The following is a 21,708-nucleotide window of genomic DNA, read 5'->3' as shown; positions in this document are numbered from 1 at the left end:
AGTCAAAGAAGCCACAGAGATGTGGATATTCATGATCCTTTGCCTTATGTACAGAGCCAACAATTCCTTGTTAACAACCTTCTCAACTGTAAGAGCTTCATCCAGAGCCTGTAGGCCATCTGACCAGGCTTCTACCTCTGACTTTAGGATAGTTTCCAGAACAGGATGTCCTCCCCTTTTGATTAGGTACTGAAGAATTGTCTCTGCTGTTCCTTCTTTTTTTTGGACTGCTCCCAGAAGAACTTTGAGAAGTGTTCCTGCCTCTAGGCCTGGCTCTCTTAATCCTCAATCCTGAGCCACCTAGTTGTCCTCTTATAACTCACTTTAATATAGTGTCGTAACGTTTATAAAAAATACTTTCCTCAGACCAAGCCTGTCACAGGGAACTGAGGTCCTGAGATACTGTGCTCTAGAGTCACATAGATTCTAAATGTCTGAGTCAGGATTTGAACCTAGATTCCCCCTGGCCCCAGGTATAAGCGCCTTTTCTTTCACCCTCATGCCAGGGGAGAAAGGTCATTTTCCATTTTGGAGGGCTTAAAGAAGGCTGTTTAGAACAGTTACTATTTGATGTCCAGTCTTGTAGAATGGGTAGAATTCCAAAAAGTAGAGGCTAAGGAATAAGATTAGAGAATGGTATGAGCAAAGAGGCAAAAGCAAAAAAAGATAGGGTGACTTAGGAGAATAGCAAGTAGTATAATTTGGCCAGAGCATAGAGTATATTGTAAGAAGACGGGAAGAATAATGTGAGATAAAGTTGGAAGGTGGCCGATTAGGCCAGACTATGGAGGACCTTGAATGCCAAAGCTAAGGAATTTGGATCTTACTCAGGAGATGATGGGGAACCATGCAAGGGTTGTGAGGAGTGAAAGACATAAGAGGATGGAAGCTCAGGCCAGATATCTCCCCTGCCCCAGTTCAGCAGAATTCAACACTCATAACGTCCAAAGTCACAAAATAGGTTAGATGAATGAATAAACCATTCTAAAAAATCAAGTGAAATTGGTAGAAGAAAAATGGGAAAAGAAGTAAGACGTATTGAAAGATATAAAAGAATTCATGGGGCAACTAAGTGGCTCAGTGGACTGAGAGCCAAGTCTAGAGATGGGAGGTCCTGGGTTCAAATATGGCCTCAGACACTTCCTAGTTATGTGACCCTAGACAAGTCACTTAACCCCTATAGCCTAGCCCTTACCATTTTCCTGCCTTGGAATCAATACACAGTATTAATTTTAAGACAGAAGTATTCAGTGGAATTGCTAGTCAGCTCTGGGAGCGGGGGAGGAAATAGGGGAGGGCAAGAACATGAACCATATTTCATGTAACCATGGAAAAATACCTAAAAATAAATAAGTAAATAAATGTTTTTTAATAAGACAGAAGGAACAGATTATAAAAAAAATAAATGGAGCCTGATGGAATATATTAATACACTGAAGGCAGAAAGGGCTGATGTGGTCAACCCAAGACTAGGGAAGCATGAAAGCATCAGGAAAAATGTCAACAGACTTAGAAAGAGAAAATCATTTAGATTTTGCCCAAGGATTAGGAGACCAAGAAATGCTTCTACCCTATCTCCCCTGAATATAGCACCCTTCTATTTGGCTCCTATAATAAAACCTATAAAAAAAACCTACCCTCCCTCCAAATATCAAAACACAACAACAAAACTCTCTCCAAATACAGCCTGGTCTCCTAAGGACTTAAGAGAGCATTAAAGGTACAGAAGCAGGTGCACTGAACATGAGAGCCATTAATCAACACCAAGGATTCCATTTTAATGACTTCGTCAGGGTCACACACTAGGAAGTGTTAAAATCATTATCTCAGATAAGCTGGATGCCACCTTGACTGAGAGGGATGGCAGTTGAGAGATCTGAAATGTTCCCAGGTGCCTTGAGCCAGGGGCAAATGTCGGTTGACCTCACCTTATAAATACCCCCTAGGAATTACAGTTGGGAGGTCTCAGAACTCAGAGCTGAGACTTGAGCAAACATCTCTGGGAGCAAGAACTGGGCAGAGGGAGGTGAAGGGTGAAGGGTGGTAAAAGAAGAAGGGTAGGCCTGACCTAAACCTGTATCCTGTGCTTGACTGAGAGAGAGCTAGTGAACCAATAAATACTATTGGTAGTAGAGCTGAGAGAATACACAAATTGTCAACCCAAATCTAAATCAATAGCCTTCCCTATTCTCTGACTTGGCTGTGGCCAGGTCAGGTCAGAGATAGAGAGAGGGTGAAGACCTCAAGCCTCTACCAGCCTAGCAGTCTCCAGTCCTGATCAACAGTTAGCTTAGTAGCCAAATTATAGCAATAGGGTTTCCAGTCCCCAAACCTATTACCTTGTTATCCTTTCCCCATCAATAGATAATACAGTGATTCAACATCAAGTACCTTCCTGAGTGGTTATTCTAATTGTTTCCAAAGCCAATCACTAGCCTATTAACAATTAATCCAACCTCAGGTTGGGCCTAGAGAGGTTAACCATCTACCTAACCTCTCAAGAGGTTCCCACCTGGGCAACTGTTAGAAAGAAGTCACTGACAGGCTTAACCAACCAAAACTGTCAGGGAGAAGAGGGATAGATTACAGCAGCAGCTATTGTGAGAGGAGTGGGTGTTCCTCCTTCACCAACAATAGCTGGTTTAGGCCTTGGGCCCCTGATCCCTCCTTCATCCATACTATCCCTAAGATCTATATATCAGCCAACCTCTAATATCTAGAAAGAAGATCTATAGGGAGATAGTAATAGTAAGAGGATATACACAGAGATAATCGCCAGCTTTAGTTCTTTTTAACAGAAGTATCTGAGGTTAGATTTGAACCCAAGACCTACCCTCTCCAGGTCTGGCACTCTATCCACTGAGCCATCTAACTGCCCCAAATGTACAAATTTTTAAATGTCATAACAATGCCCATTGTTATTATTTGATGGAATTTCCCATAAACATTCAATTTAACAATCCTTTAATTAAGTACCTACTATGTGCAAGATATATAGATGCCCAAGGCACAAGGCAGCAAGGTGGTACAATGGATAGAGCACTAGGCCTGGAGTCAAGAAGATTCATACTCCAGAGTTCAAATCTAGACTCAGACCTGGGCAAGTCACTTCACCTTGTTGGCCTCAGTTTCCTCATCTATAAATTGAGCTGGAGAAGGAAATGGGAAACCACTCAAGTATCTCTACCAAGAAACAACAATAGGCTATTCTAGGCACAGCCCTGAAGGGGCTTACAGCCTATAGACATGAAGGCCCAGAGAGATGCAAAAAAGTAAGTAAAAAGCATATTCAGAGTAATGTCAAGCCTTGTTTAAGGAGTTGGGGGCTGCCAGATTCTTGTTGCTCAGTGTTCAGTTCTTTGTGACCCTACTTGGGATTTTCTCTGCAAAGATACTCCAGTGGCTTGCTATTTCCTACTCCAGCTCATTTTGCAAATAAGAAAACCAAGGCAAGAAGAAGTGACTTGCCCAGTTCATAGTGCTCTATCCACTGAGCAACCTAGCAACCTAAATTGTTATTTCTAAAACACAGGTTTGACTACATCACGTTTCTAGTCCAAAACCTTCAGTTGCTCCCTATTGCCCTTAAGATAAAACTTCAAAAATCCTGGAATTAAAAACTGGCCACAATTTGGCCCCTTATCTATGTTTCTAATCTAAACTGGCCCACTAACTGTCCCTAGTACATGACACTCATTTCCTGCTTCTGTCTCTGCACAGGCCATCACCCTTCTCTGGAATGCAGCCCCTCCTCACATCCTCCTAGAGTCCCTGGCTTCCTTTCAAAGCAGAGGTCAGCTGCCATCTCCTTCTCATGACCTGTCCTGATTCCCCTTCATTGTTAAGGCTCTCATTACCCTGAATATGCTTCTATATAGTAGGTTTTTAATAAAGATACTTAATAATAATAATTTAATAATGAAGGTATTTAATAATAATAATAAATTTTTGAATTGTATGTTTATAGGAAACCAATTCCGTTAAATAATGACAATGGACACCAATATGACATTTAAAAATTCGTACATCTGGGGCAGTTGGGTGGTCCACTGGATAGAAAGCCAGGACAAGAGATAGGAGGTCCTGGGTTCAAATCTGGCTTCAGACACTTCCCAGCTGTGTGACCCTGGGCAAGTCACTTAACCCAGTTTGCCTAGTCTTTGCCCTATAAGTCCTGGAGTTGTTACTAAGACAGAAAGTAAGGGTTTTCAATTAAAAAATAAAATAAAACAAAAGTTTACACACTTATTGGAATCCAACAATTACCCTGGGAGTTAGGTATTAAATTGGTATTCTTGTCCCTACTTTGCTGAGGAGGAAACTGTAGGCGATTGGGACAAAGGCCCAAGGTCATACATGGAGTAAGGGTTAAGGTATATATTTGAACCCTGGTCCTCTGACTCCAAAGCCAATGTTCTTTGCACTGTCTTGGATTGCTTAGAGTTTTACTAAGGACCACCTACATGTGTGTGGGACAGAGGATTTACATGTGATCTGTGTACACCAATATATATATCAACTATCTCGCTTCACACCTTTTATGTATGTATGTATGTATGTATGTATGCATGTATGTATAACCCTTACTTTCTGTCTTAGTAATAATTCTAAGCCAGAAGAGTGGTAAGTGCTAGGCAAATGGGGTTAAGTGACTTGTCCAAGGTCACACCACTGAGAAGTGTCTGAGGCTCTCATCTTGAGGCTGGGCTCTCTTCCACTGAACCACCTAGCTGCCCCATGGTATTTCTTTTCAAGGATAAATGAAACCACTGCCCGCCTAAGATTAGTTCATCTCCTCTATCCCCTCTGACTCATCTGCTCTTTCAGACCAGATTTCCTTCAGCAGACAGGGAGTCCGCACCCTCTGGAAGGATGAGAGACCCCAGACTATCAGGGCCCAAAGAGGAAACAGGCAACAACCCAATTCAATCTAATTCATTTCAACAAAACACTTCACTGAGTGCAAGGCGCTGTCTTGGGCCCTGTGCCACGTCTGGGCTGGACAACGAATGTGCAAAGCTTTATGTGGGACAAAAGGGAGGCTTTTGTCAGCCTGGGCTTGGTTTCGATCCAAATGCAGGGCTCCCCTGCATACATGCTCCCAGTACCCTCAAGGCCACCCCTCAGAAATAAATAAACCCCAAAGCCACATTCACAAGGGCTGATTCTGGAGCCTGGATGATTCTGCCTTGGCTCAAGGCAGACTGGAAAGTCCAGCAATGGCCAGCTCTGGGGAAGGGCAGGAAGTGAGCGTGGTCCCCACCCCTGCAGTTTTTGTTCAGAAAACCAGATGACTTAATGGTGCAGCCACGTGTGCTGCTGAAGAAAGGAGAAATCGCACCCAAATCCATCATCTAGGATCACAGAATAAAGCAGGCCTACCAGAGCTCAGCCACTCCAAGGATGGGGTCTCAAGGTCAGCTTTAACTTTCGGGGAGAAGTTTCTGACTTGGTAATAATGGTAGTAACGGTCACTACCAACATTAATATTTGTCATTCAGGCGTTTCAGTTGCATCCAACTCTTCCTGACCCCACTTGGGGTTTTCTCGGTGGAGATGCTGGAGGAGTTTGCCATTTCTCTCTCCAGTTCAATGGACAGATGAGGAAACTGAGGCAAACAGGGTTAAGTGATTCACCCAGGGTCACCCAGTTTCTGAGGCTGGATATGAAATCAGGTCCTCCTGACTTCAGAAATATGGAAGTTAGGAGAAAGGGTGGATTTAGGAGGGGGAAAAATGATTATAGATTTAGAGGGAGAAGAGACCCTAGACAATTGTCTGGTCTGATCCTCTCATTTGCCCCAATTTCCTCCTCTGTAAAATGGGGATAATCATAGCACCCACCTCCCAGGGTCAAACGAGATAAGAGCTATAGGCACATGTGAACACTAGATAAATTATTATTAGCACATGTGAACACTAGATAAATGTTAGCTACTATTACATTGTATGTGAGTATATATACACACAGACATGTACATACTATATAACTCTACGGACAATTATATATGTTCCAGCCCAAATATATAGTGTATAGTATACTATAATGTGTATGTATGCTATAAACATAAATTGTAGAGTATGGTATAATACATGTGGTATAAATGTATAATGCATATATGATATGAATATATAGTATACAGAATGAGATAATGTATATATGTAGTATAAGTGTATAGTACATATTAGTGGGGGTAGATGGATATGTATATCTGTTCATGTGTATCCATACCTGTCTGTGTATATATGTATGTACATGTGTTTATACCCACACATGTACTGGAAGCTGCTAGGTGGTTCAGTGGATAGAGCTAGGCCTGGAGTCAGGACAATCAGTGTTCAGATCCAATCTCAGATACTAGCTGTGTGACCCTGGACAAGTCACTTAACCCTGTTTGTCTTAATCCACTGGAGAAGGAAATGGCAACCTTCTCCAGTATCTTTGTTTTTTGTTTTTTTTTCACATAATACAACTTTTTATTTTTATTTTTTAAGTTTTTATTTTGAATATTTTCCCCTAGTTACATATTTCATGTTCTTTCCTTCTCCCCCAAGTCCCCCTAACCCCCCTTAGCCGACGCACAATTCCACCCCTCCAGTATCTTTGTCTAAAAAACCCTACAGATAGTATGGACCATGGAACAGGAAGAGTCAGACTTGGCTGAACAACCAAACAACACACACATATGATACATATACACACATGTATGTACACACACATTATTATATATATGTATATATATGCTGTAGCCCCAGGATGTGTATTGACCATTTCTGAATCTAGATCTGTATCCTTACTACCTCTCCTGAAATCCAGTCCCTTGTCTAACTGCCTTTTTGGCACTGATATGTGACTGCTCCACAGGCATCTGAAAATCAGCAGGGTATATTTAGGGGCATCCTAGAACAGAGCAGTCAGTAGATGTGGGTTCAAATCTTTTTTCTGCCGTCTACAGTATTACCTGTTTAGCCTTGAGAAAGAGACAGAAAGAGACAAAGAGAGCAGAGAGACAGAGACAGAGAGAGAACTAAACCAGTGCTTTCATCGAAACAGGAAATTCCCGAGGGGGAAAATTCCAGCCTAGACCAATGCTAATGGGTATCTGTCCTGCAACTTAGAGTCTTGGAGCCTTGGGTCCTATGGTCTGGGATGCCCAGAAGTGAAATAAATGGCTGGCCAGAGTCTCAAAGTTAGTTGGTGTCAAGGAGGGACATTAGGAACCCAGGTATGCCTAAATCTGAATAGGGCATTCTCTCCACCCTATCCTTCTGAGGAGAGAGGGAGGGGGAGACAGGGCTATATAAATCATTATTAATATTCATATAAGTTTCTAGTGAGTAAATAGGCAACATTCTCTAATTATTAACTTACTGGCTGGGTTCCAGATTTTCTATTAGGTCTGGATACCATCAAAAAGTTAAGGGACTGGGGCAGCTGGGTAGCTCAGTGGATTGAGAGCCAGGCCTAGAGATGGGAGGTCCTGGGTTCAAATCTGGCCTCAGACACTTCCCAGCTGTGTGACCCTGGGCAAGTCACTTGACCCCCATTGCCTAGCCCTTACCACTCTTCTGCCTTGGAGCCAATACACAGTATTGACTCCAGGGCAGAAGGTAAGTGTTTAAAAAAAAAGGTTAAGGGAGGAGGAGCAGCTAGGCGGCTCAGTGGATAGTCAGGCCCAGAGTTGGGAGGTCCTGGGTTCAAATTTGACTTCAGAAACCTGCAAGCTGTGTGACCCTGGGCAAGTCACTTCATCCCTATTAGGGGGTCTTCTGCCTCAGAACCGACTAGCCAGGGTTTAAAAAAAAATGTTCCAGGAGATTCAAGTCTATAAGCTTATGCAGAGAGACAGAGCATTCCCACTGTCGAGGCGGACATTCCTCAAAGTCTACCCTGCCTCTGCCAGGCGCCCCATGCAGCCTCCAAAGGGCAGGCATCAGTCAGGGCTGTAGCAGCCTGACACGAAGGGGCGAAGGGGAGGGGCTCACAGAGCTCGCTCAGCAGGTGGCGCCACCCAGGAAAGATTGGAAGAGATCCAGGCGGATCCGAGCAGAAGGGATACACAGCGAGGCGAGGGCGCTCAAGTCTCCTCCTCAGCCAAGCGAGCAGTCCCGGCAGCCTCTGCGTCCGCGATCTCCCAGCTCTCGCGACTTTCTCCCGGAACTCCTTTGCGTCCCCGCCGGAACGTCTCCGGCCTTAGGGATCTTCCTTCGGGAGTGTCACGTCAGCGGGGAGGATGGGGAAGAGACAAACAAAGGACTTGTTCCATGGAAGCTTTTAGTGGACTGTCCCGGGGGAAAGGGAAGCCGCCTCTGGAGTCAGAGAATTGGGATTTCCTCGCCCTGTTTGTGAGTCTGTGTGCCCTGTTAGAGCTGATGGGACCAAAGTTCTAGGACCTGCTACTCAGCAGGTGAAATGCGGGAAGTGCGAAGGGGATAGATACGGAGGAGGTTGGCTAAATCTGGGATTATTTTGCAAAGATGGAAGACAGTTTTTCATTGTTGAGCTTAAGCCTATTTTTTTTTATCAGTCTTAGAATCAATACTGTGTATTGGTTCTAAGGAAGAAGAGCGGTGAAGTCTAGGCAATAGGGGTTAAGTGACTTGCCCAGGGTCACACAGCTAAAAAGCATCTGCTTTTGATTTGATTTGAACCCAATGATCTCTGGCCTGGATCTCAATCCACAGAGACACTTAGCTGCCCTTGGTTTAAACCCATTTTAATGCCAAGTTGCTCTTTGGAATTTCCTCCTCTTTAAACTTATAGAAAAAAATTTTTTTTCAGACCCCTCATGTTACCACCTTTTGAAGATTGACTGGACGATGGCCCAGTGGACTGACAAATCACCAGGAGGAATTGGGTTCAAATTTGGCCTCAGATACTTCCTAGCTGTGTGACCCTGGAGAAGCCACTTAGCCCCAGTTGCATAGCCCCTGCCCTTCCATCTTAGAGTTGTTACTAAGATAGAAAGTAAGGGTTTGAAATTTTTTAAAAAGATTATCTAGGGGATAGCTGGGTAGCTCAGTGAATTGAGAGCCCGGCCTAGAGGCGAGAGGTCCTGGGTTCTAATATGAACTCAGACACTTCCCAGCTGTGTGACCCTGGGCAAGTCACTTAACCCCCATTGCCTAGCCCTTACCCCTCTTCTGCCTTAGAGCCAATACTCAGTATCTACTCCAAGATGGAAGGTAAGGGTTTAAGAAAAAAAAAAAAAAGATCTAGTGAGTTGGTAAGTATAATGTAGTAATCTGGTTTCTTAAAAAATCCTGCAATTTATAAAAAAAAAAAATTGAAATAACTTGAAAATGGCTATAGGTGCTTGAAATTGTCAAGTCTTTTAAATTTTTCTGAAATTTTTTGCTCCCTCTAGTTTTTAAAGTAAAATGAAGTCCCTTCATGATGATTAAATGCAAAACTAGTTTGAAGTGAAAATCCACTTGAAAGGTTAAAATTAGTTGTTGTTCAGTCATGTCAGTTCTTCGTGATCCCTTTTGTGGTTTTCTTGGCAAAGATACTGGAATGGTTTGCCATTTCCTTCTCCAGCTCATTTTATAGTTGAGGAAACTGAGACAAACAGGGATAAGTGATTTGCCCAGGGTCACCCACCTAGTGTCTAGGGCTAAATTCTCATTTTATCTTTTTTATTAAATTAGAAACCCTTACCTTTCTATCTTAGACTCAATACTGTGTATTGGTTCTAAGGCAGAAGAGTGACAAGGGCCAGGCAATGGGGATTAAGTGACTTGCCCAGAGTCACACAGCTAGGAAGTGTGAGGCCAAATTTGAACCTAGGATCTCCTGTCTCTAGGCCTGGCTATCAATCTGCTGGCCCCCTCATTTTTTCTTAAAAGCCTACATATTGGGGGCAGCTGGGTAGCTCAGTGGATTGAGAGTCAGGCCTAGAGACGGGAGGTCCTAGGTTCAAATCCGGCCTCAGACACTTCCCAGCTGTGTGACCCTGGGCAAGTCACTTGACCCCCATTGCCCACCCTTACCACTCTTCCACCTAGGAGCCAATACACAGAAGCTAAGGGTTAAAAAAAAAAAAAAAAGCCTACATATTTCTAAATAAAAATGGATAAGAAACCCAATTGGCCTATGGACACATATGATACATTTGTTGTTATTTACCTGAACAGGAATAGTTAATGATGTGTCTTGTGATAGTGAAACTAAGTATATAAACCTGAAATTTGTAAGTTTTCTCCACTGGTAAATAAAGAGTTTTCTGTATGCACAAGGTAGACACAAATTAATATGGAGTAAACACAAAACAATACAAATTTTATTACCATTCACATTTTATTTGTTTGAAGTTGAAAACTTCCATTATGGCTGTTGCAAAGAAAAAATATTGGTCTTGGAAAGTGGTTGAAAAAGAACTACATCGGGGTAGCTAGGTAGCAGAGTGAATGGAGGACCAGGCCTGGAGTCAAGAGGCCCTGGGTTCAAATATGGCCTCTGACATTTTCTAACTGTGTGACCCTGGGCAATTCACTTAACCTCCATTGTTTAGCCTTTACCAGCTCTTTTGTCTTGGAATCGATATAAATTCAAAGAGAGAAGGTAAGGGTTTAAAAAAAAAGAAAAAACTACAAGGAGCAATTATCATGGGCACTTTATGGAGAAACTCTTCATGAGAAGAGTATGCACAAAGTAAGTTCTTGAACTTAAAAAAAAGCCTATCCGGGAAACATTAAAGCCATTATGGTTGTTATAAATATGAAAAGTATAAATTATTTACCAGTGTCATTTCTACTGTTTAAGACATGTGCCGTTATAAAATAAACACTAATTTTGTTTGCATATGAGCTGAGAAAATTAAATTTTATGAAAAATGTATAGGAAGCACTTTAGTGTGGGTAAAGTGAAAAATCCAGGCCTGGTTCTCTAACCACTGTACAACCTAGTTGCCCCTATAATAACTTCTAAAATTTCATCTGTCTTCTGTCTTCACTCCCCAGTCTCCTTTTCTTCTCTCTCTCTCCCTCATACACAGACACATGTTTTTGTCTAGATTTGTGATTCTGAGTATAGGGAACTCCCTGTGTGGAAAATTCTAACAATGAATATTAATAACTCATCTATAGCTAATCATTTTAAATGTTGTCTGGGTCACTGCGAAGTTGAAGTCACTTGTCCCCAGTCACACAGCAAGTTTGTCAGGGGCAGAACCTCAACTCAGATCTTCCTGACTCCAAGACTGATCCGTTAACCTCTATGTTTACACTCTGTAAAAGGTTTCAAATATTCTATTTTCATATATTTGTCAGATCTCTCCATGTAGGGCATAAATTTCTGGGGGACAGGGACCACCTCTTCTATTTCTCTGGCACTCCTCTGAAATAGAATGCAGGGGAGAGCAAAGAGTAAATGAAAGTGTATATGTGTATTTGTGTAAAGTCATACAATCAAGCAATAGTAGAATTGGAAGTTACCTCAGAAGCCACTGATTGGAAGTCCAACAACCCCTTGCTGAACACGAGTGCTCTATACAACATCCATGAGTCAGACACACAATCACCTAGCCTCTCCCTGAAAACCTCCAATGACATTCTCAGGCTGCTCATTACATGATCTAATTCTGGGCAGATTTTCCCAGTATCATGCCAGGATCTGGCCTTCTATAAACTATTGTATTGGTTTGTTATTGTTTGGGGGCAAGTCTGACCCTTCATAAGTCCATTTGGGGTTTTCTTGGCAAAGATACCGGAGTGGTTGATCATCTCCTTCTCCAGCTCATTTTACAGATGAAGAAACTGAGGCAAACAGGATTAAGTGATTCACTTGGGGTCACACAACTAGTGTCTGAGGCCACATTTGAACTCTTCCTGATTCCAAGCATAGTCCTCCGTCCACTGTTCCACCTAGCTGTCTCTAGAGTTGGTTTAGGTTCTTTCAAAATACAAAAAGTCCTCCTTTTTCATGCTACAATGGTTCCAAGCACTTTCACTCACTCACACGTAGACCAAAAAAAGCAAACACTAAGACTCTTTTTAAAAAAGTTCTGTATTTCGTCAAGTACAATTAATGTCTTCATATATGTGAATAAGTGAAAAGCATCCTTTTTTTTCCTGATCACCAGAACTTGCTACTGATTTCACTGTTTCAAAATTGAAACATGCCCCCATTCCCATTTCCAAGAAGCAAATCCTTCTAGGTGCAGCAATTTAATGAACTGGGCTAGTTCTGTCTTTCAGCTTAGTCCTGAACTTTTACCTGTTAAAAGTGATAGGCTAATAAGGCCTGAGAGCTGAGATAAAGAAAGGATTAGTTAACCAGGCTAATTTTTAGATTGTAAATGTAAATACCTGACAGTAATTTTTTGAAGGAAAGGCAGGACTGTGCCATATTTGGCTTTGTAGCCCTCACAGCACCTGACACAGTGCCTTGCACATAGTAGGAGCTTAATAAATATTTGTCGATTGACCACAATTTAAGAAAAAACAAGCCAAAAAAACCAGTGATAACTTTAAAAATGAAGCCAGCTATTTCCTTTTCCTGTTATATGCCATAGAATTCCTCTTTGTCTTATAGAAAGGGGAGGAGGGGAAACGACACAACTTATTATTGGGTTCACTAAACTGGATACTATTGTATTTATTAATTTCTGTTACGACATAAATGACTTCATAATCAACATAATACCTCAAGTTTCTCACAAAATAAAAAAAAAAATTAAAAACAAGGTGAAATGCCACTTATATATGTGCTGCTTGACATTCACCCTCCTACTTCAAAGCCACAAAGGACCCCAAGAGTCATTTTTCTCTTAATATTAGGTCATGCCGTCTTGCTTGTCTTGAATATTACAGCACATGGTTTATCCAGCAACAATATTGAGATAAAACAAGCCCTTTTCTTCAAAAACCCAAAGAGTGACAAAATGACAACCCTGTTCTCTCCTGTTTCAGAGAAAGGGTGCAACAGGAAATTTAAATTTTTTTAAGAAGGTGCTATATAAATATAGTCATCTTATTAAAGGTAAAAGTAGAGAAAGGTGGTGGATACCAACAATGCCAAAGCTGCTTTTTCCTGCACAATATGAATTACCTTAAAAAAAAAACAAACAAAAAATAACAAACCTTACCTTCTGTCTTTAGTATCCATTCCAAGGAAGAAGGGCAGTAGGGGTAGGCAGTAGAGGTTAAGTGACTTGCCCAGGGTCACATAGCTAGGAAATGTCTGAGGCCAGATTGAAACCCAGGTCGTCCTGACTCCAGGCCTGGCTCTATCCAGTGAGCCACCTCACTGCCCCTAAAATGAACTGATTTTAGCACTTATACACCCCATCTCTGTATTCCAAGCTCTTGTCAAAATGATACTGACAATACAGAGAACTCAACAACACTGATGGCATTTCATCATTGGTAAGATAGTTCTTGTGAGGGATTTCAAGGATAAACTAAATGTGTATGAATTTAAAACTTTAAAGAAATGGCCCCCTTAATGACAGCTACAACTTAGTAAAATCTAAATGTTACAGTTATTTCTCTTAAAGCACCAAATCTAGTGGCTCTAGCCAGAAGGCACACACACACACCTTCTCCCAATTTTGATAGTTTGAAGAAGAGCCCCCAAATTATTTCCTAGGTCTTGCTCTTCCCCATAGTAGTATGTTACTGTTTTGTAGAGGTCGATGGGAAATTTAAAAAAAAAGGGGGGGGGAAGCTGTGAACAAGGCAGGTAAGTGGTCTATGGGCCCCTGAAAAAAAATTTTTTTAATGATTCTAACCAAGAGGAGGGCAAGCCAGTTGGGGATTTATATAATGAGGGATTTGGCAATCCCCTGGGGATTCCTATATTATTAACCTCAATGAGGCTAAGGAAATGCCAAGTTGTGCAATCGAGGTAAATTAGAACCACAGGAGAAACCTCACTGTATTTGATTTGTTTGTATTCACCTATTCTAGTCCACTTGGCAATTTTGGCACATACTGTATTAGGAAAACAAGGCCTGTGTTAGTACATTCTGAGGATCTCTCCATTCACTCACCTCTCGATTCCCAGCCAGGGCCCTGCAAACACTTTATGGTCTCCCCATCTCTAGCCTTTCATCTCACATGACAGGCATTAAGAGTCAGCTCCCCAGCTATCTGATTATCTTTAGCACTGACTTATCAAGTTTCCTGGCTGGCTTTCTGCTCTGCCTTTAGAAAGCAGAGTATGAACAGGAAGACAAAGGTGTCTCCTTTGGGGCAACCCCAGGAAACTGAAAGTTGAAAGATGATACACATTGCACAGCAGAAAAGTTTTTCTTTTGGGAGCTTGGTGCAGCTCCCATGAGGGATAGATACCCCCTTGGGTGAGTTCAGAGTACTTATGGGTTAAACTCAAAAGTGACGATTTAAAACAAAAATGGAGGCACTGTCCCACTGGGCTCCTAAGTCTGAAAACTAGAAGACATTATTCTAAATACCACCTCCTTGGAAAACCCCAGTAGGTCTGTTCCCTTCATCTCTGCCTTATTTAAAAACAATGGTCCAAACAGGAGGAAGAGCAAGCTCTGCACGCTCATGCAGGTCAGCCTGCCCTGGTCACGTGCTGCAGTTCACAGGTACAAACATTTTCTTTTGTTCCTTCAAGTTACTGAATCTTTTTTCTTTCGGAAAGGTGACTTCAGTCTTTTCCACACGCTGCTTTTGGGTTTGGACTTCTTCTCCATGGCCAGCACTGCCTCCTTTTCTTTCCTACGGATCTCCCTCACAAGGGCATGGAACACATCATCAATGTAGTACCGATAGGCAGCTGAAGTTTCAAAAAACGGGCAACTGAATTCACGGGCCAAAGCTATGCCCTCTTCCTTGGTGACCTTGGAGAAAGAGCAAACCAGAAAGTTCCTTGTTAAAAAAAAAATTGTTCCCTGAAAATGGAATGTTTGTTTGTTTTAAACCTTTACCATCTGTCTTAGTATTAATTCTAAGACAGGAGAGGCAAGGACTAGGCAAAGAGGATTAAGTGACTTGCCCAGGGTCACACAGCTAGGAAACAGCTGGACTCCAGGCCTGGCCCTCTTCTGAACCCATATAAAAATATAAGTTAACCCTAGTTTTTCCTCCATAAGACTATCCACCATGCTACCTAGTTGCTCCTGGACTGCTGTCTTGTAAGGTTATGAGCTTCTCATTGTCAAATGTATTCAGGCAGAGGGTGGGTAAGTATTGGTCAGAGATGATAAAGATTTCTGTACTACATAAAAATGGGCCTTGTGATTTCTAAGTTTCCTTCCAGTTCTAAATTCTATGAGGTTATGGAATAAGCTAAGCACTAGTTCATGCTAAAGCCTACTGATCAGAATCTAACTTTCTGAAAAACAAAACAATTAAATCTTTTTTTTTTTAAACCCTTAACTTCTGTGTATTGGCTCCTAGGTGGAAGAGTGGTAAGGGTGGGAATGGGGGTCAAGTGACTTGCCCAGGGTCACACAGCTGGGAAGTGTCTGAGGCCATATTTGAACCTAGGACCTCCTGTCTCTAAGACTGACTCTCAATCTACTGAGCTATCCAGCTGCCCCCAAAACAATTAAATCTTGATGATATACTTAAGGTAGATAAAATGATGAAGTGAAGAGGCCTGCCTTATGCTACCACCTAGGTAGTAGGGATCTCAGAGTTCATCTTATTTCTCTTCTGCTTAGGGAAGGTAGAACATAAACTGGTTTAAACAGCTACTCAAATCTGGTGCTTCCTCGCCATGTGACCCTAGACAAATCATTTAATCCTGTTTGCCTAGCCCTTGCACCTCTTTCTTAAGAGTTGTTACTGAAAGAAAGTAAGGCTTCAAAAAAACAACTCAGATAGGAATGTCTTCTACACCTACAGTCTTCCATACTTTCTCTTTTTAAAATTAATTAATTAAGAATATTTTCCCATGGTTACATGATTCCCATACTTTCTCTTGAGTCATTCTCACCAGTGTTATCAGTTGCTTGAACTAAATTTCTTTTGTTTGCAACTTGCCTATTTTAAGTGATGAACCTTGAGGGTCCCATGGTTGTTCATTTAAGGTTATCTCCATATGTCATCTGATCCGCTTTTATAATAGATAATCAAAGCATCAAGTTTGAAGCTAAACGGGACCTCCCAGGTCATCTAGTCATTCCCCCACCTCCTGCCCCCCATTTCAGAGATAAGAAAACTCAGGTGTAGAATGGCTAGATGACTCCCCCAAGACCATACAGGTAATAAATGGCAGAAATAGGATTGGAACCCAGGTCTTTTGCATACTTTCCACTGTACCATGCCGTCTGCCTTCTCATGTAAATCTATTGTTTGTTTCTTTCTCATAAAATGTTCTCCAAAATAGTCTACATTCCACATACATTCACATCACATTGGTAGCAGGGAGATTTTTAGGAATCCCCCAGTTAGAGATGAACAAATACTATAATTTTTACTCGAGGTAAAGGAGACAAAGGGACTTAAGGAGGGAGCGCATCAGACAGCACACTGGGGCACTGTCTCAGCCCTTACTTGGCGAAGTTGTCTCAGGTCAGACTTGTTTCCCACCAGCACTACAGGTGTGTCATCTGTCCGCCGAACTCGATAGATCAATTGCTTAAATTCTCGAACTTCATGGAAACTTCGACGATCCGTGATGGAGTAACAAATGATAAATCCTTCACCTGCCCTCATGTATTGGTCCCTCATAGCTGTGAACTCTGCCTATAAAAGAAATAACGAATATTCCCTTGTGTCAGAACTAGAAGCAGATGTTAAACTGGTTGCTCCAGATTAAGGAAGAAGTATATTGATTACCTGCTATCCTGAGTCAGAGTGCATGAAAAGGAAAAGATAGAATTGGGCTAGTGATCTTATCTATATACATTTTTCCCACCCCTTCACTAGCATTAAAGAGCTTTTGTTCATGACACTTGGGGTTTAAAAATCACACACCTGTCCAGCTGTATCCAATATATCGAGATTGGCAGGTTCATCATCGATACGAATTCGGATTTTATATGCATCTTCTACAAAAGGGAAGACATGCAGAAATTTAGCTAGTATTATGGACTACTGGAAAAACTAAGCAAGGACATGACTGAGTAAAATTTGGGATCTGAGATCTTATTTTAATCACTATGCCTTTTTATAATGAACAGACCCAGGCTTAGGCTGAGTTCCCTAAGGACCTACATTTTCTTAGGGAAATGCCTGAAATACATTGCCCTCCAATGAGATATGTCTCATTTAAATACACCACATACTATGCTTACAAGTAAAAAAGATTTTTATAAGCTTTTATTGACATATTTGTTTACAAATATCTTAAAGTCTACTGTAAGAAGTTTTTTATCCTTCCACCTATTATTGATATTTTATGTAATATTTAAAATAATGGGAATACGACTTCTTTTAAAGACATCTCATAAAAAGAAATGTTGCAATATGTTTTGGTTTTCTGGGGACAATCCTCACTGTCAAAATTGTTTATGTCCCACTTGTATATTTCAAGCATCCTTTTTCTTTGGCTAGTACTGACTAAGTGACACTCAAGAACAAACATTCAGTGATTATAGATATTTGTGTCTTTGTAACATGAAAAATTTCTCCCCTAACCCCAACTCCCAGGTCTTGGTCCTTCATGGCTATAACTCTGGCCTAAAAAGGAAACAAACAAAAAAATAACCTAGGAATGTGGCTTCCTTATGAGGAATTAACATATAGCCTTTTAAAGTGTTTCTGGAACATTCACTGATATAATGGAAAAAGTACTGATTGGACCTGAAGTGAGAAATCCTAGGTCTGGATACTGGCTCTACTTTAGCTAGCTATGTGATCATGGACAAGTCACTTGACCTTTCTATGCCTCAGTTTTTTCTTTTGTAAAATGAAGGGGCTGGATGACATGACTCTGAGGTCCATTCTAGCTCTATGATTTTACAATCAAAACCAAATTTGTTTCTAAAATGCCCCAAACAGCTCCACAGTAAATGTTTGAAATGGAATGTAAAAAATATACCCTCTATTTCTCCAGATTCTTGGGAAAGCCCATGTACAAGGTTGGTCTACCATAAAATGCCTATTGGCTCAGAGTAAACCAGCCATCTTTTGAAGATGGGGGTGAGCCACCCCAGAGGCCAGCTCCTCTGAAAATTCTTCCAAGTGGGTGACCTGGCATCATAGATGCTTGCCTGATCTGCTTCATGGAGGTGCCCCTTTCTGAGCATAACAGCAGCTACAATAGCCCCTGAAAGTTTTTCTTAATATCTTTGGGTGAGCTTTTTCTTTTTCTTTATTATTATTATTAAAATGTTACCTTCCATCTTAGAAATGACAATAAGTATCAGTTCTAAGGCAGAAGAGTGATGAGGGCTAAGCAATGGGGATCAGAGATTAAGTAATTTGCTAGGAAGTCTCTGAGGCCAAATTTGAACCCAAGATCTCCTGTTTATAGGCCTGGCTCTCTATCTATTGAGCCACCTAGCTGCCTCCTATGGAATCTTTTTAAATTAACCCTGATTCTTTTGAACTTGGGGTCAACAGTCACATCATCTTGTACACTGATCAACTCATAAGCATTTACTTAACACTCTGTAAGTGCCAGGCATTGTGTTAGGTCCTGGGGATACAAATGCAAGGAATGAATAAATATTCTCAAGGAGCTGGCATCCTATTTGATGATACTAAGTCATGCATATTTTCATAGGGCTCTAAGTTTTACAAAGAATTTTCATCACAAGAACCCCGTAAGGTAGGTGGTAAATATTCCTCAAACACTCATCTGACTATGTCATTTCCCAACTCAAAAACTCCAGAGCCTCTAGTATAAATCATGCACTTCTAGGCTTGGCATTTAAAGCCCTTCCCAATCTGGCTATATCCAACCTCTCCAGGTTCACTGTACATTATTCCCATCCATACATTCCACGTTCCATTCCAGCCAAACTGATCCATCTCCTGCACTTTGCATCTCTGTATCTCTGTACCTCTGCACAGACTGGCCCCTATGCAGGGGTATGTACTCTCTCATCTTGGCTGCTCAGAATCTTTAGGTCCTTCAAGGTTCAGGGCAGGCGCTTCTTGATTCCCCACTAGCTACTAGGGGCTGCCCCACCAATGCACAGTTTGAATGAACTGTTCTCTCCTAATAAAGGTAGGTTCTATTTCACTTTGTGCCTCTGTAGACTCAGCCTAGCACACAGTAAGCACTTAAAGTTTTGTTTTACAACTTTATTCTTTTTTTTTTAAACCCTTACCTTCCGTCTTGGAGTCAATACTGTGTATTGCCTCCTAGGTGGAAGAGTGGTAAGGGTAGGCAATGAGGGTCAAGTGACTTGCCCAGGGTCACACAGCTGAGAAGTGTCTAAGGTCAGATTTGAACCTAAGACCTCCCATCTCTAGTCCTGGCTCTCAATCCACTGAGCTACCCAGTGATGTTTTGTTTTAAAAATTAAAAATCCTTACCTTTTTTTCTGATCACTGCTTTCTTTTAATGTGCATTTATCATTCCTTCAGTTTGTTTTTTTTACCCCCATGGTTACATGATTCATGTTCTTTCTTTCCCCTCCTCCCAACCCCCTCCCATAGCCAACTCTATTAAATCAAATTTAACCCAATTCCACTGGGTTAAAAACCCTTACTTTCTGTCTTAGTAACAACTCTAAAACAGAAGGGGAAGAGCTAGGCAATATGGGTTAAGTGACTTGCCCAGGATGGTCACATAGCTGGGAAATGTCTGGGGCTAGTTTTGAACCTCTCAACTCGAGGCCTGGGGCTCTATCTACTGTACCACCTAGCAGCCCCTTGACAAATGTTTGCTGAATGAACAAATCCAAGTACAATTATCTGAATTTTAAAAGCTAATGAGTTTGAAAGGGGTTAAATTATTTACTCAATTGATCAATAATCATTTATTAAGCAATTATTATGTTCCAGGTGCTAGAGGTACAAATTCTAAAGGTCAACAGGTAACAGGTGGCAGAGCTTGCACTTGAACTCTGGATCTCTGACTCCAAATCTTTTGCCTTTCTATTAAATCACAGTCACCTTTCAGAGGGCTGACAATTTTTTAAAAACCCAAACAAAACAAATAACAAATTGCCTCCTTTTACAAGTCTCTTGTTATCAGCAGAGTTAGGACTATAAAAGGCACCAGATAAGGCCTTATGAAATTTACAATTCCAGGTAACAGGAAGCAAAAGAAGGGGTCAACAAGGAGGGAGAGCACGATAGTCTGGGATGGGATAGTGAGAGTTCAGTGGGCTAGCTCTACTTGCTTTTCTGCTTCCCTTTGTGGAAATCTGAACGGACTGACTCATAGTTACATAGCATCTCTCCAATCAAGCCTTCAGAGAAGTGACAAACAAAAAAGAGCTCCAGGCAAGTGGCATTTCAGCTTTTTTTTCTTTTGATTCTTTTTTAAGCCTTTGCCTTCTGTCTTAGTAATACCTCTAAGAAAGATGGGCAAAGGCTAGGCAAACAAGGTTAAGTGACTTGCCCAGTGTCACACAGCTATGAAGTATCTGAGGTCACATTTAAATTCAGGTCCTCGTGAACTCCAGGCCTGGCATTCTAGCCACAGTGCTACCTAGCTGTCCCTTACCTCTTTCAATTTAACATGTTATATTATCCAATCATAAAAGCTGAAGGGGAAAAGTGGTATCATTGGTATTCAACATAGAATGAACATGTAGATGTAAGTAAGGATTGAGTAATTACAAAGATGATTCTGCTTGCCAGCTTATTATTAAGTAAACATATCAGCTCTCTGAAGAGGTTCATAAAGGCCTTAGAAAGCCTTCTTTTGGAACCTGGCAATTTTTCATCAGTGGATAGGAAGAGAGAGAGCATCAGCTCTGATGCTGCGCTAGACCTCGGGTCTTGGATATGGAACAAACTACGGAGAGCTGAAAAAAATGAAATTGCTCAAGGTTGCCGAGGGAACAAGGATCAAAGGTAGGATTTGATACTTGGCCCTGGGATTCCAAGCTGAATACTGTTCGGAAAGTGCTGTCTCCAAAAAAGTATAGAATGAATGGAGATAAGTCTGTAGAATGCGTGAGGATGAGTTCACCAAGAAGCAAAGAAGGAGGATCAGGGAAGGCTTGAAAGAAGCTTTGGTGAAACAGACTCAGGAGCACAGGGAACATCACCTAGGGTAAAGGGGGTGTGTAGAGGACGGTAACCAACTTACCGATGGTAGGGTCGTGATCCTCAGGGAATCGATGGCTGATGAACTGCATGGTCATGGCTACGAAAGGGGAATCGAGAGTTCATGAGAACTCGGGGCTCGGAGATGGGAGGGCCCTTGGAAACGCCCATCTAGACAAGTCACCACCCGCCACCCCATTTTTACATGTAAGGAAACTGAGGCAGGCGGGCGGGCACGGACAGGGTACATGCCGTGCCTCGGGGAAGGTTAGCAGGGTCGGCCTGGGACGCCGGGGGTCCCGCGTGGGGGGCTGAATGCCATCGGCTTCTGACGCGGCCAAGCGCGCTCCCTGAAATTAGAAGTCACCTACCGCTCTTGCCCACGCCCCCGGCGCCCAGCATCACCAGTTTGTACTCGCGGGACTGCGCCGCCGCCGCCGCTGCCGCGGAGCCTCCGGAGGAGCCGCCGCCACCGCCGCCCGCGCGCGCGCCCGCCTCCATCCTGCTCCGGTCACTCTCCCGGCCCCCTCAGGGGCGCGGCGGGGGGTACACGGTCTCGCGCCGCAGCCTGTACCCCTCCCCGGGAGTGCAAGCCCCTACAACGGTGTCGGGTCAGGG

General features: G+C 42.1%; 1 protein-coding gene across 1 annotated transcript; it reads right to left on the bottom strand.

Moving 5' to 3' along the window:
• Positions 1–11,996: 11,996 nt before the first annotated feature.
• Positions 11,997–21,517, bottom strand: RIT1 (Ras like without CAAX 1). Its single transcript, XM_044673731.1, has 5 exons — positions 21,462–21,517; positions 21,134–21,190; positions 16,894–16,967; positions 16,471–16,662; positions 11,997–14,810 (listed from the first exon to the last, which is right to left on the bottom strand). Exons 1-5 carry the CDS (start codon positions 21,490–21,492, stop codon positions 14,580–14,582), a joined length of 585 nt encoding a protein of 194 aa, XP_044529666.1. The 5' UTR covers positions 21,493–21,517; the 3' UTR covers positions 11,997–14,579.
• Positions 21,518–21,708: the final 191 nt, after the last annotated feature.

The sequence above is a fragment of the Gracilinanus agilis genome, chromosome 4 (assembly GCF_016433145.1).
Source record: "Gracilinanus agilis isolate LMUSP501 chromosome 4, AgileGrace, whole genome shotgun sequence".
In the NCBI taxonomy this organism is placed as follows: Eukaryota; Metazoa; Chordata; class Mammalia; order Didelphimorphia; family Didelphidae; genus Gracilinanus; species Gracilinanus agilis.
This window is presented reverse-complemented; position numbering and strand designations above follow the sequence as displayed.

What these genes read in the sequence shown, in the direction of transcription:
- RIT1 (XM_044673731.1), bottom strand. Translation starts at nt 21,492, where the DNA reads ATGCTGGGCGCCGGGGGCGTGGGCAAGAGCG. An exon ending in TATTGGATACAGCTGGACAG is followed by an intron (nt 16,663 to 16,893) that starts GTGTGTGATTTT and finishes TTTCTTTTATAG; the next exon opens with GCAGAGTTCACAGCTATGAG. An exon ending in ACCTGAGACAACTTCGCCAA is followed by an intron (nt 14,811 to 16,470) that starts GTAAGGGCTGAG and finishes TCTTTCTCCAAG; the next exon opens with GTCACCAAGGAAGAGGGCAT.